The 13277-nt window shown below is 37.5% G+C and overlaps 1 protein-coding gene across 2 annotated transcripts in view; it reads right to left on the bottom strand.

Annotated features, from left to right (window-relative positions):
* The window catches only part of LOC103143004 (solute carrier family 22 member 23-like), a 36942-nt gene that overhangs the window by 21540 nt on the left and 2125 nt on the right, over positions 1-13277 (bottom strand). For both annotated transcript variants that reach the window (XM_016674973.1, XM_016674972.1), the window contains exons 2-3: positions 6889-6992; positions 6643-6797 (exon numbers count right to left, since the gene is read on the bottom strand). In XM_016674973.1, the coding sequence (XP_016530459.1) occupies positions 6643-6797; positions 6889-6992 (259 nt within the window). The remainder of the gene's footprint in view (positions 1-6642; positions 6798-6888; positions 6993-13277) is intronic.

The raw sequence follows: 13277 nt of genomic DNA, 5'->3' as shown, positions 1-13277 counted from the left end.
TATATATATATATATATTTTATAGATGTTCATACTGCTGTGACTTTACAGACACACTGATGTCCCACTCCTTCAGTGTTTTAAATGTAACCTGAAAATGTGTAATAGAGAAAGAAAGCTGTACAGAATATGAACTCTCAATGTGTAAGAAAATTGGAGTTAAAGCAAACATAATCCATCAAATATTTATTTTTCTCATTAAGATACACTTCATGCCGTGTTCACACCTACTGCCTTAGGCAATCTTATCAAACAGACGAGTCTCTAGCTCATCTGTGAACACCTGGTATCAGAATACGTCATTGGACATGAATATCATGCGTCCGAGAACTACTGTTGAAATAGGCTGACTAAGAGTAAATGTGAGACACATGATGATGTTTAACTAGTAACTTCTTTGTTTTATCAATGTTATTTAAGCTAACTGGAACTCCCTTGTGCACCTCCAATATTTACAAAGTGGATCCTCATGTCACGTTAGCTCACTCTTTGTCATACAACCCTTCCTCTGATTAGCCATATAGCAAAGTGTGCAACGTTTAACCGCTTTATTCTCATAAAGGGTCACAGAGCTCGGCTATATTGGCCTTTCCATCCTCATTTCCTTGGCTCTTATTTTTTTAAATTCCAATCATACATTCTCAGAGATCCTCATCTCTACTTACACTCCACATCCTTAGCCAAGCTAAGATTTAACCTTGCAGTCTCATATTGGGAAGAGCATTGAAAATCCCACCCAAATTACATACATTTTTGGCTTTTTTTTTATTTTTTATTTTTTATACAAACCCCACATTATAATTATTAAATGTATTCTTTATATCATCACATCTGCCACTCTCTGGAGGCTGACTGCCCCAAATTAAGCCAAAGTCAAATTCTCCACCTTTCAAACAACGTTTGCAATTTAAAAAGGGACATGAAATACATGAAAAATTAAGCCAATAAAAAATTATTTTTGAACTAAAAGGAAAAAAAAAAAAAGGATCTTAAAGCCTGTAACAGAACACAATCGTTGTATTCTGCATAGCATGACTCAGTCCACTACAGTATGCCTTGTGAGTTTAAAGGTGGGGGAGAGGGGTACTCACTGTATAAAATTAATCTGGGTTGCACCATCATACTGACTTACAGGCACTCAGATTTGTGATGATAAAAAAAGGTTAATTCAAACTGATGGCACCCAGTTGTATAAATAGAAGTCTGGTGTCAAATGACTTTCCAAGACTATCTGCTAAGCTATTCCAACTCAGCTGTAAACACACTGCATGTCAGTATCATATACAGTATGCTGTTCTGGGGACTGACCGGCTTCATTCAAATATGCAGTGGTCAACTCTTGCCATACAGCTTATTTTTAATTATGGCATTGTTCCTGTTGGTTTGCAGTAGCCTGATTATTGTTTACATTAAACATAGTTTAAAATGATTTTTTTTTTAAGTTATGTTCCCTCCCTCCCCGCTCATCTGGTTATTTTATACGAGAGTACACAACTAGAAGCACTCTTTTCCATTTGCAGGTAGTAGCATGTTCACCTTCAGGGCTACAGACGGACAGAAATTGACTTATGTCCAAAATTGGAAAATATATGTTTTTCATATAGTTTTACTAACTAGAGAGCACTTTAGATTTCAAGTAATATTCACCCACATGTTCATATACAGACATTTTTTTTTCTACTGCACTTCACTGCATGCACAACACAGAGAAGGCGGCTAAATAAAGTTAAGCCTCGGGTATACCTTCATGCGCCAGACGTCTTCAGAAAAGTCGGACACAAAGAACATCCTTTGACTTGTATACCCTTGCTTGAGGCACGCTGCATTCACTGCAGTGTTTATTTTAAACTGTGGATGGTGATGCAGAAAATTTGCCTGTGTTCACCGACAATCAAAGGGGAAGACTATAGAGGAAATGCATTTCTAATGTGTAGGAATACACATGTATTTATAGTCACATGTGTATTTATAGTACACATGTGACTATAAATACAACATGTGGGCACATAAGTACTACTTCTTTGCCAATATTAGAAGTCTAGGTAACATTAGAAGTCTAGGTAACATTTTGCAATATTCCCTCTATGTCTAATAAACGAGCTTGCAGACTTTACACTGGTGCTGGAAAATGCAATGCACGCTGCGTGCAAGCTGCTATAAAAATGAGGATGTACACAACAGTCTGAAAGCACAAAAAAATCCCACTTACAGACAATGCATGCACTTCAGTCACTAGACACCATTGGTGAGGTCAGAAAAAACGGATATAAACCAGGTGTTAGTGTGACACATAAACTCATCATAGGTATAAAAACCAAAAGCCAAAATATTTGTTTTTTTTTACAAAAGTATTATTAAGCTATAAATCCATTGTGGATTTTCTGCAGTCTATACAGAGACCAAATTGTATATCCCTAATAATAAGCCCAAGTCCCAAATAACAGATAATTAAATGTCTATCCATTTAACAAAGAAAAGTGTGTAGTTTATTGTAGTTTATCAACAGAAACTACTCGGGATCGGTGGAGACATCAAACAACATTAGTTATTTGAGCCTAGCTGTGAGCTTTGTGACCGGTCGTCCAAATCGCCATGAAGATTAAATTAATTAGATGCTCACCTATAACCTCAAACTATTGTAAGTTTCTCAATAAAATCATCAAAGAAGAAAAAAAACTTTTATGCTGCCATCCTAAATGAACTACTGATTAAATATAGCTTTAAAATTTGGATAAAATTGTATGTAAAAATTCTCCCCCCCCCCCATCAGCTTAATGTGGACTACAGTGGCACCCAGTCTTCAAGACTGATGATGTAAGACTTCATCGAACATGGACTGGAAAGAAAGAAAGGGATTGGGGTAATATTCTACAATGCAAGCACAGTTGAAGCAGGGATTTTGCTCTAACTTTCCTTTATAAAAGGAGGGAACAAAGCATTGCAAAAAAAAAAGAAAAAAAAACTGATGTTTTTAACATTCAAGACAACAGACAATTTTCTAAACCTCTGAGGCCTGTTTCCAGGCAAATGTAAGAGTGCTTGTTTCTAGTGAGGTTTTATTAGTCCACAGTGTTCCTGTTTTCTTGGGTAAGTGCAGTTGTAGTTTTGTCAATACACAAAGCCCACAGGGAAAATATCATGTGACAAAGGCAGAAGTCATGCGTGGTTGAAAATAAGGGTGACAGTATGCCAGCATCAAACTCTTAAAAACCAGAAAAACTCTGCTTAACTCGGGAGGGTTTGGATATAAAAACTGAGATACAATACGGCATAGCAGCCAGGATTTTATTGAGTTGTATTGCTAAATCAGTTTTACATTTGTTTTATTAGTATTTTATGAGTATATAATATCTAAAAAATATATATTATTAAAAGCTTTTGTGTACACATAATGAAAGCACAGTAGTTTATCTTTTCAAGTCATTTGGTTTTATCATGTCAGTGATACCTCAAACTGTATAAATATAATATGGAAAGCAAGCTTTTGGAAAGCTCTCACCTGGCAACACTTATTTTGGCCAATTTTAGCTTTTTATATCTACAAAATAAAAATCCATATAAACTATATGCAGAAAATGGAGTTATAGCCACCCTGTCGTAGTCATTAATTATTCACCTTACCAGAAGAGACTACATCTCACAGTGTGTGAGAGCGTTTGTGAGAGCCCAGTTCATGTCTTAAACCAAAGAAAATTATTTCTGAATTCTAATTTTAACCTGTCTTTAGCCTCTCGTCTTGGCAACTAGAACGGTTCGCTTGGCTGGCATTGCTAAAATCCCTGTGGATTGTGGATTCTTACATATGGTTTTTTCAAAGAGCTATCTACAGACAGAGGCCGACAGCTTAAAAGGGGAGAAAAAAAACTCACAGCAATGCCGGTCACCAGTTGATTTTTTTTTTTTCCCCCTCGTCATTCGATTAAATAACTATTGCCTTTCAACCAACTGGAACGGTAACATTTTGCTAAACCATTTAGACATCTTTCATTACTTCGGAGCAGCCTGCACTTTACACCGACAAAATAAGTAGAACTGCTGAGTGAATGTACAGCGAGGTGAAGAACAAACATTAGACAAGGAAAATGTACTGAGGTAAACCAAAAAATATAATGCTGAGCACATTATATTATAAACCTGTAACTATGTTGAATAACTAAAACACATTGTATCTTTTCAGTAAAAAAGAATGAACATATTTGTTGAAAATTATTGATAGCCGATTTCTCATCACAGTCATGTAACTCTGTCACCTTCTGGGTTGATAACGACTTATTTGATGATTTATTCAACCATAAAGTAGTCTAATGTGAAAACAATAGATGCAGATGTCAGCATCGCTTTACTGAAACATTACACTTCACAATTTAACTCCATCTTTTCTCCCTCCATCTGGCTGCTCCTTTGTCCTGAGAGCAGGCTTAACAGTTGGTCCATTTCGGGTGAGCATGAAAGCCTTTCAAGGTATACAGTGAGGAGTAAATTAGAATGACAGGGACTCTGGGGGCCCCATGCTTCATCATATCGTCCCTTACTGAACACCTCACCCCCTCCTCGCTCTGCACTTTCCCCAACCTCTCTCTGCAATGGACGTTTACTGCAGCCAAAGAGGCTTTTAAGGATCCATCGGCAGGACCAGAATGTTCATCAAATGCAACAGCAGTAATGAGGTTGCTATCAACAAGTCCCTTCCCCGTCCTTTCTGTGCCACAGAACAAATCATCTAAACCTTTATTTTTTTTTTTTTTTTGTCAGCAGAGAAGGTCATAAAGAGAGTAAGTTAATCTGGATCAACATTACTGGTTACCACTTCATCCACAAAATATGCCTATTGTTTCATTATTAGATTACTGATTAGCAGTAAGAAGAAATATAATAGCAGTATGAGACATACTGGTGCACTCAAATGAAAATTAATTTAATTCAAGTGTAAAGCTGGAAACAACAGCCCTCAACATCAACACTAATGAGAACACATAACAGAGGAATTCTATCTATTAAATGTTAGGAGGTCACAAGAACAAAATTACTTGTCGCTGAGCTAAGTGCTACAGTCAGTCTCCAGAATTACTGCAGAATTGTTTTTGATTATGCCTGAACAGTTGACAAGAGTGATAATGGTGTAAGATTATAAAGTAGGAATATGATGGGGAAAAAAATATCATCGCATGCCTGCAACATATGGCACTGCCATCCAACCTTCTTCCTATTCGAGTTCCACATCATAATATTCTGGTGGATTTAAATGAGAACCACTTTCGATTTCTACAAATGCAGCCAAGTCACAGGCCAGACAAATTTGAAAAAAAAAATGAAAATTACAGGGCAGTCCGTGAGGATCATTCTGTTCTTTTTTCTTTTCAGTATTTAAGCTTTGTCTCAGAAAATGTACCCGTTTCTTTAGAACCCATATATATATATTTCTTTTTTTTTCTTTTTTTTTTACTTTGATATAATCTGCTGGTTCTTTATAGGGACTCGTTAGTGCTGTCCATCCTGAAACATCCAATCAAATATCAATCAACAGGGAATCCCATCTGTTCCGCCTTATAGTCTACTGCTATTGGTCGTGTTCCAGTGCTATATGCAAGGCAGTGAAATGCAGCAATCTATGGGCTCTAAAGAGAGACTTGTCTTTGGATATCAGTTTGAACACAACTTAAGTGCTGAAGACATGAATGGAAATATACATCAAGGCGAATAAGGTTTGACAGCTGGAAGATGAGACTGGAGAAGTCAGTGTCTGTTCAACAGCTGCCTTTTAGTGCTGGAGAAGGAAAGCGTTTGATGTTCAGCGCTCACCTAACTTCCATTAGCTATTAAGGAAACTAACGGGAGACAGTCACTTGTATGAATTAGTCAAGCTAGTTTATTTTTAATGCAATTCCATTTCATATTTGTTGCGTTTGATCTTTCATTTTTATATTGCGGATTTAATTTGTTGTGTATTGTCAACTTTACCAGTGTGAGCTGATGCGACAGGAAATTCTGTTAAAAGAGGCGAGAATCAATCATAGTCTGAAGTCAAGCACAGAGTCAAAAGCCTTTTTGACTTCATAATTGACTGGGGCATCTTAGACAACATGCTATTCCAGTGAGGAAAAATAATCTGAATTGTCTGTCATTCACCGACTGATCATCAATGCATGAAGATAACACATGAAGACAATACAGGCATAGCACTATAATATAGCCATAACGTTCAGTACATGCCCAGCTAGGAAATGCCCTGTTTGAACAAAAATAATAACCAACACAATTTTAAAATTCATAGGAATCAGTAAGAATATTGAAATGTTGGGACTCCTTTTAATTCTTAACCTTTAGGGAAACGAACACCAGTTGCTCCAACATCTCCTGCTAATGTCAGTATCCCCATCTAACCCATACAATAACTGAGAGGGGTAATCAAAGTTTTTGAAAGATGTGGCAATTTAGAAAATTACCAATGATGTGAGATGCTATTTAAAAAACATGTTTGTGGGCCTAGCACTGAAATATTTACTCTTGAAGGTTTCTATGGCAACTTGTATCAACCTTACAATCTTTTATGGCATCCACTTAAAAAAAAAAAAATCAACACCAACCTCCTACCCCATTACAGAATTCACTTCTATATTAAGTTAATATCTATTAAATTACTTACTCAGGACGTAGAGAGAAAGAGTAATCCCTGCAAGGCAGAAGCCCTCAAAGAAACGCAAGGTGCTGAACATGGTGACATTGACAGAAAAGGCCACCGTCAGACCAAACACCAGCATAAACAGCACCGATATGATCAGCACTGGATGTCGGCCAAACCTAAAAGAGAAAGACAAATATCATTGTAAACATGGCTTCAATTGCAGAGATTGATATTTTAAAAAGAATGTAAAAAAAATATATATATTACCAGTCTGCCAGTATCCCAAATACAAGGTATCCAAAGATTGACCCCACCAACAGAGAGAACTTTGCGATATGGACTCTCCATTTCAATTCACACACCAGACACCACTGTAGAAGAAAAAAAGTAGTAAGACTACAGTCAATAAAAGTACAGTTGTACAATGAATTAATGTAGTTACTGATATTTTATGTGAAGCTAAAGTAGAATATGGCGTTTTTTTTTTTTTTTTTTCATATATATATGAACACAAACACACACATCAGCAGTCAGTAAAGCTTGCTGCAGATTTTATTGTAACATGTGTTTCACAGATATCTGTGCTGGTAAAGACAGAATTAAACAAGGGTGTGGCTGCAACAACAGGTGCATTGAGTGTGTGGCTAACGAACAACAATCTCAGGCCTGCCTCGCAACCACTGCCTTTGACAGAAAAGATACAACATAAACAGTGATCATATGCCAAGAACATTTGTAGACGTTTTGCAAAACAATCCCACAAGAAACTGACATACAAAGTGTGGTCGGTTCCACGGTTTCCATTGGAAACAACTTTCTACCACCTCCAGACACAGTGATAAGTACAGATTGGAATGCTTCGGGATTACCCACAGCCAAAGCAGCCCTCACATGACCCAGGCATGGTACTTACTCATGGTTTCAGTTTCAATGTCAGCAGACAAAAAGACAAGACGCGTGCAAAAGAAATGCCTGTTTCGCAATCATAGGACGACAAAGCATGCCGTTAAAAAATTTATATATAAAAAATAAGAGAGAGACAGAAGCAAAGAAGCTTCCCTTCTCTGAGACTGTAGTACAACGTACATGAAATGATGAGTGTGAATTCACGAGGATCCGCCCTGTGTAACCCTAGAAGTTTACTGACTGTGCAAATCAGACGTGCCATAGACCATGGACATATAACCAAAGGAGGCACAACACAATCAACAGCAATCCTCAGTCACATGCCGCATTAAGAGCAGCAGTGTTTCACTCCCCCCCAAGTGTTAAGTGATCTTGAAATGTGTCACCGGATTAGCAGAGTATGGCAGGTTTTTACTGCAGAGCTTCATTAACTTGCTGTGTTTTTAAGCATCAGCCAATTAGCGTGCACCATCAAAAATGTTTCTCTGCAAGCCCTTCATTTCAGATGCAAAACCTTAATGGGCTTCCAAACTGGGGGAAGCAAAATATCTAACCTATTTAGAAAGCCATAAATCTATAAAAGATGAATTCTTACATTACAATATTGATTATTATTGTTATTTTAAGTTTTATTATTTTGGGAATAAATTAACAGAAGTAAAAGTCCTCAGTTGTTTTAATGCATATTAAACGCTAACCTGAAGGAAAACAAAGGACAGCAGAGAAGAAAAACTATATAAATGCTCTCTTTTGAACCATCTCAAATGGCTGACCATCTATGTAATGGTCAGTCTAGTCTAGGCCAGCAATACTCAGAAGATATTCTTATGTCACAGCTGCACATATGTGCACTCGTTGAACTACACAGTGGTGGGTGGAGGTTTCTAGGGAGAGAAAGAGCAGGCCTGGAGGGAAGGAAGGATAGAGAAAGGAGGCAAGCACAGCAAGAAGGAGAACAAAAAGGGACAAACAAACTTGTAAAAGGATGAACAACTTGTAAAAAATGATGCAAGTGGTTCAGAAATTTGAAAAAGAAACAGTGAGGGGGAAAAGAGACGCTTAAAATTTGTTGTGAGGAAAAGGCAGAAAACCAGGAGACTGCTGCATAGTTACTGCCTAGCAACAGAGGTTATCTGACTCAATCTGCTTCCAAGTGCAAGTTTTAGCACAGCTGCCACAGAGGGACTGGAATCCCATAATATGGTGGCAGCATATGTGCATTGCAGAGAGAGAAAAGTATTCATACCCTTGACCTTGTCCACGTTTTTCACATTAAAACTACAAACTTCAATATATTTTATGCGGATTTCAGAATGGACAAATACAAACTAGTACAATGTTGTGAAATGGTAGAAAAATGATAGTTTGTTTTATTTGGATGAAGAAGAAGAAATAGTGGTAAAAAGTAGTCAGTATAGCCCTCCTGGGTCGCCACTTTACAAAACCATGTCTCCTGCCTCTACTAACCTAGATCATCTGCAAATGATTTTGAGCAGTCAGATTGAATGTAGACTATTAAAACTGCCATTTTTTGCATCTATAAATGCATTAAATGCTTACTTTGGCCATTCTAGCCATCTAAAACAGGGGTCTTCAAATCTAGGCCTCAAGGGCTGGTGTCCTAGACCTTCTAGAAGTGTATCTGCTTCAACGCTATAATGAGGTCTTTAGCAGGATTCTGAAGAACTTGACTGCCTTCTGAGGGGGTAATTAATTCAGCCATTTGATTCAGGTGTGTGGACAAGGGACACATGAAAATTACAGAACACCAACCCTCAAGGCCTGGATTTGAGGACCCTTGATCTAAACTATTCCGTTGTAACTTCAGCTGTATGATTAAAGCAATTGTCCTGTTAGAAACTAAACTTTTATCACAGTGTCAAGGTTGCATCTAAAAAGATTTCTTCCGATATTTTCTTTTCTTTTTTATTTTTTTGCATTGTTCAATTTTCCTGTCCCGTTATGAATAAAAAAATCTTCACAGCATGATGATGCCACTACCATGCATCACCATTGGATTTTTTTTTTTTTTTTTACAGTGATGCAAAGTGTTCATTTCATGTCACACTTGAGAGTCTGAAATGTAGGTCAGAACATTCAGTTTTGGTCTTATCTGATCAGAGCACCTTCTGTCACATGTGTGCGGTGCCCTCAATAAGGCAAATGTTAAACAGAACTTGATATGGATTTTTTTTATTTTTTCAAAACTGGCATGTTTTCTCACTCATAAACACCTGACAGCATCAAATATGCAAATAGATAATTATATTTCACTGATATATATAATTTAAGAGTTTGTCTCTGAAGAAGGCTGGTTGTACTGAATTTATTTAGGGGTAACAGAGTAAGATATTCTGAATACAAATGCATGACAGAATTATCTTTCAATTTATTTTTTTTTAAATATATCTATAATTTCCCTTATGTTTTACGACCATGAGCACCATTTTGTATTTATAACATAGTAGTATATAATCAGACCAAATCACAATAAAATACACTGAAGATTCTAGTTGTATGACGATGCAGAAAAGTTCCAGGTTTACTGCTTCTGCAAAGCAATGCAAGACTATAATCACATTTTAATATTAAGTGAAAGAAAGAAATAAAACCTTCCCTTTTTAATTCCTGAGCACTACCTTTTGAGGCAAAAAGGAAAGTGTATAGTCACCTCTGATGAGGCACGTGTTTTAAAGAAGGTTGTCAGATGACAGCTAGATTTTCTTGCTATCAGCTGCGACAGATGGCAGAAAAAAACAAGAAACCTTTGTCTGTTATTTTCACGCTCAGACCCTTCTGATGAAGGCTGTTGTGTTTAACGGATCACTGTTACCAACAAGATTTTCTGTGTACGAGAAATTAAACAATCTAAATTCCATTGCACAATCTTCAAAAACAACCTTATACCATGGTCAAGGGTCAGACCCCACAACGTTCACGCCTGCTTGTTACAAAACAGCACTTATCAGAACCAGGCCCACAGCACACACTCTTGTTGTCACACACGCACACACACACGGTGCCTCAACAGGGGTTTTATCTTCTGGTCACAAAAATGCCTTTTCCTGTTACAGCTGACGCAGTGAGAGTCTGTCGTTGAGTGTTGGCTGGGTAACTGCGGAGGGGTCATCACCTTTCCACGGCTGAGGCCTTCTCAAAGGCCTCAACCTCAGCCGATCCAGGGTCAGCAGAAGAAGTCAACCAGCTGGGTAAACAACACAAGGGACACAGAGCCGAGAGGCCTCCGAGGGTGTTAACCTACAGTATCATCTTTCAGATCCATGAGTGTGCAATCTACTGTACAGCGATACCGGGGCCGGGTGTACCCACAAATGTGCTCCCACAGTTTATCTCCCCCGTCCACTAGATACAATACTTGGAAGAAATAAGCCCATACATTCACAGGTTGACCCTCTCCATGTCATATCTAGTAAATGAATGCTTTTATTCAAAACATGTTTAAGAAAGGAACTTGTCAAAATCCCATATGGTGGTGAAACAAAGTTTTATATGTGAACTACAGCATTTGACAAAATACTTTAAGGAATTATTAGAGGTGCACCAACTAGAATTTTGTGGACAATTTTAGATATCCAGTTTTTGCAAAGATTTGACATTCCAGCGCCGGTTTTGGCTGTCTGACTTTCTCCTTGAAAAGTACAAAATAAAACTGTGACTTAATGCAGAGTCTTTGTTTTTGTGGTGATTAAATATTTGTATTCAATTTTAAAACTGCCTGTAGCATATCTTATGTTAGATAAAAATGAGTGTGGCTGGCATTATCAAAACAGAAGTCTGAGTGCATTTCACAGCAAAGTAGTTCTCAAAGTTTTGATAATGTATACCACCTAAGTAAAAACCAGATGATCAAAAACCCACATTGTTTTTAACAGAAGGCACAACAGAAGATGCAGTTTTCAGTTTTCTTAAAAGGTCCGTAGCTAATGACTAGAAAACTAAAAAGTAATCCTTTTTACTTCCATTCCAGACCTATAAGCACACCCTTTTGTCCTTCGCTTAACCCATTACATTAGCTTATTAGTCCTTGTAGTTAAGTATTTTTGTACAAATTCTCTCCTTTCTCTTTGTTACAGCTACAACATGATAGCTCATCAAGTTCATCAGTTGAAATTCAGCAAAGTAATCAATACAAAATTAAATTATAACAATTTTTAAGTTAAAAGATGATGTTAATCATTACAGAATCATCCCCAAAATTACAACGGTCACTGTTAGATGCCTATCTGATACTTTCGATTTGAAAATTATTTCATTTTAGAGGCCAAACTTAAACGTTTCTCCTCCTCAATATCAGTCATAACTTTAAAAAAAAGTTGATAACTACACTTTTGGCAACCAAACACATCTGATCATCTGGCAAATACTACATTCTAGGAAAGAGGTCAATATGTGGTTCCAAGAGATTCCCAGGTCACTATTTCAGGAAACTTGCTACCCATCCGAATGGGCGCTCAGCACCTCGGCTGTACAGAGACCGACTCTTGATAATGATAAATTCTCATTTCTTAGCTGCAGTTCAATTAAGAGGGACTCCTACGAGAGCTCTGACTCAATTAGGATGGGTTTCCACATTAACCACAATGGATCCGCCTCTGCCGCCTCCTTGCCAACCTCATTTCTTTGTCACCCTTAGACCAAAAAAAGCTAACCGAGAACTTTTAGTGTGGGATTAACAGATCATTGTGAGGTTACATGTGTTGATTCACTTTAACAGAGACACTGACACATTTCATCAGCCACTATGCTTTTCAGGGATTGTGTGTCACTGAGAGCTGAGGCCACTCATGTGCAGTTATGTCAATGCAGTCCAAACAGAAGGGGAAATGCCAGGTCATCACTTCCTGCTGTAGTGTCACATCCTAGTTCCTGCGCTGTGGTGGGCAAAAAAAAAAAAAAAAAGAGAGTCTTGGAAGACAGCAGGAGGAAGGCAGGTTGTCCAAACAGACAAGGCCAGTGACATGTGTACCGATCAGCTCTGCTTCCATGCAGGGTACTGTTATGGATTTTAGCTGCATATCATTTGACTCCATTTCTCACAAGGCCTCACTAACCCTAACCCTGTCAGAAAGTGGAGGCGATGGGTCATGGAACACCATCTACAATGTTAGTAATGTCAACATGACATTATCAATAAGAGTGCAAACGCAACACAAACGTCAGTACCTACACGTTACGGAGCCAGGGTCACAGTTATGTTTCCATACCTCAGCCTTCATAGGGGAATCTTGTTTTGTTTTAGATACTTAAAAAAAGACCCTGCATGACAATTATACAGATCACCTCAATCAATTTACCTGTGCCGCTGACTTCATTATCAATGGCGGCTTAGGAGAAATAAAACCCTGTAAAACTTTAGAATCCTTGCCAGTAATGCATCCTTATCCAGCAACAGTCCCCCTTAGATGGTAAATAAAATTAACTAATAAACTCTGCGAGTGCCTACAAGTAAATTTAAATGTCAAAGCTGCATTTGTTATGCTTTAAAGCTTTATTTCAACAAGGACATTATCAGATGGACTACTAAAGGCTTTACACTCAATGCAAACTAAGGTACCCCTCATATTTCCCAGACTGCATAGTTCAAATTAAACTTGATGTAATAATTCTTCTAAATGTGGAAAATCTGCCATACTCTTATCAGGTAACAAATTAATTGAAAAAAATATATATTGTGTATATCAGTTGCATGCAATGTGGTAAGAGACTATGCTACTTCTAATATATATATA

This window comes from Poecilia formosa, unplaced genomic scaffold, assembly GCF_000485575.1.
Source record: "Poecilia formosa unplaced genomic scaffold, Poecilia_formosa-5.1.2 Scaffold104, whole genome shotgun sequence".
Lineage (NCBI taxonomy): Eukaryota > Metazoa > Chordata > Actinopteri > Cyprinodontiformes > Poeciliidae > Poecilia > Poecilia formosa.
Note: the sequence above shows the minus strand (reverse complement) of the source record. Positions and strands in the feature narration are given on the sequence as shown.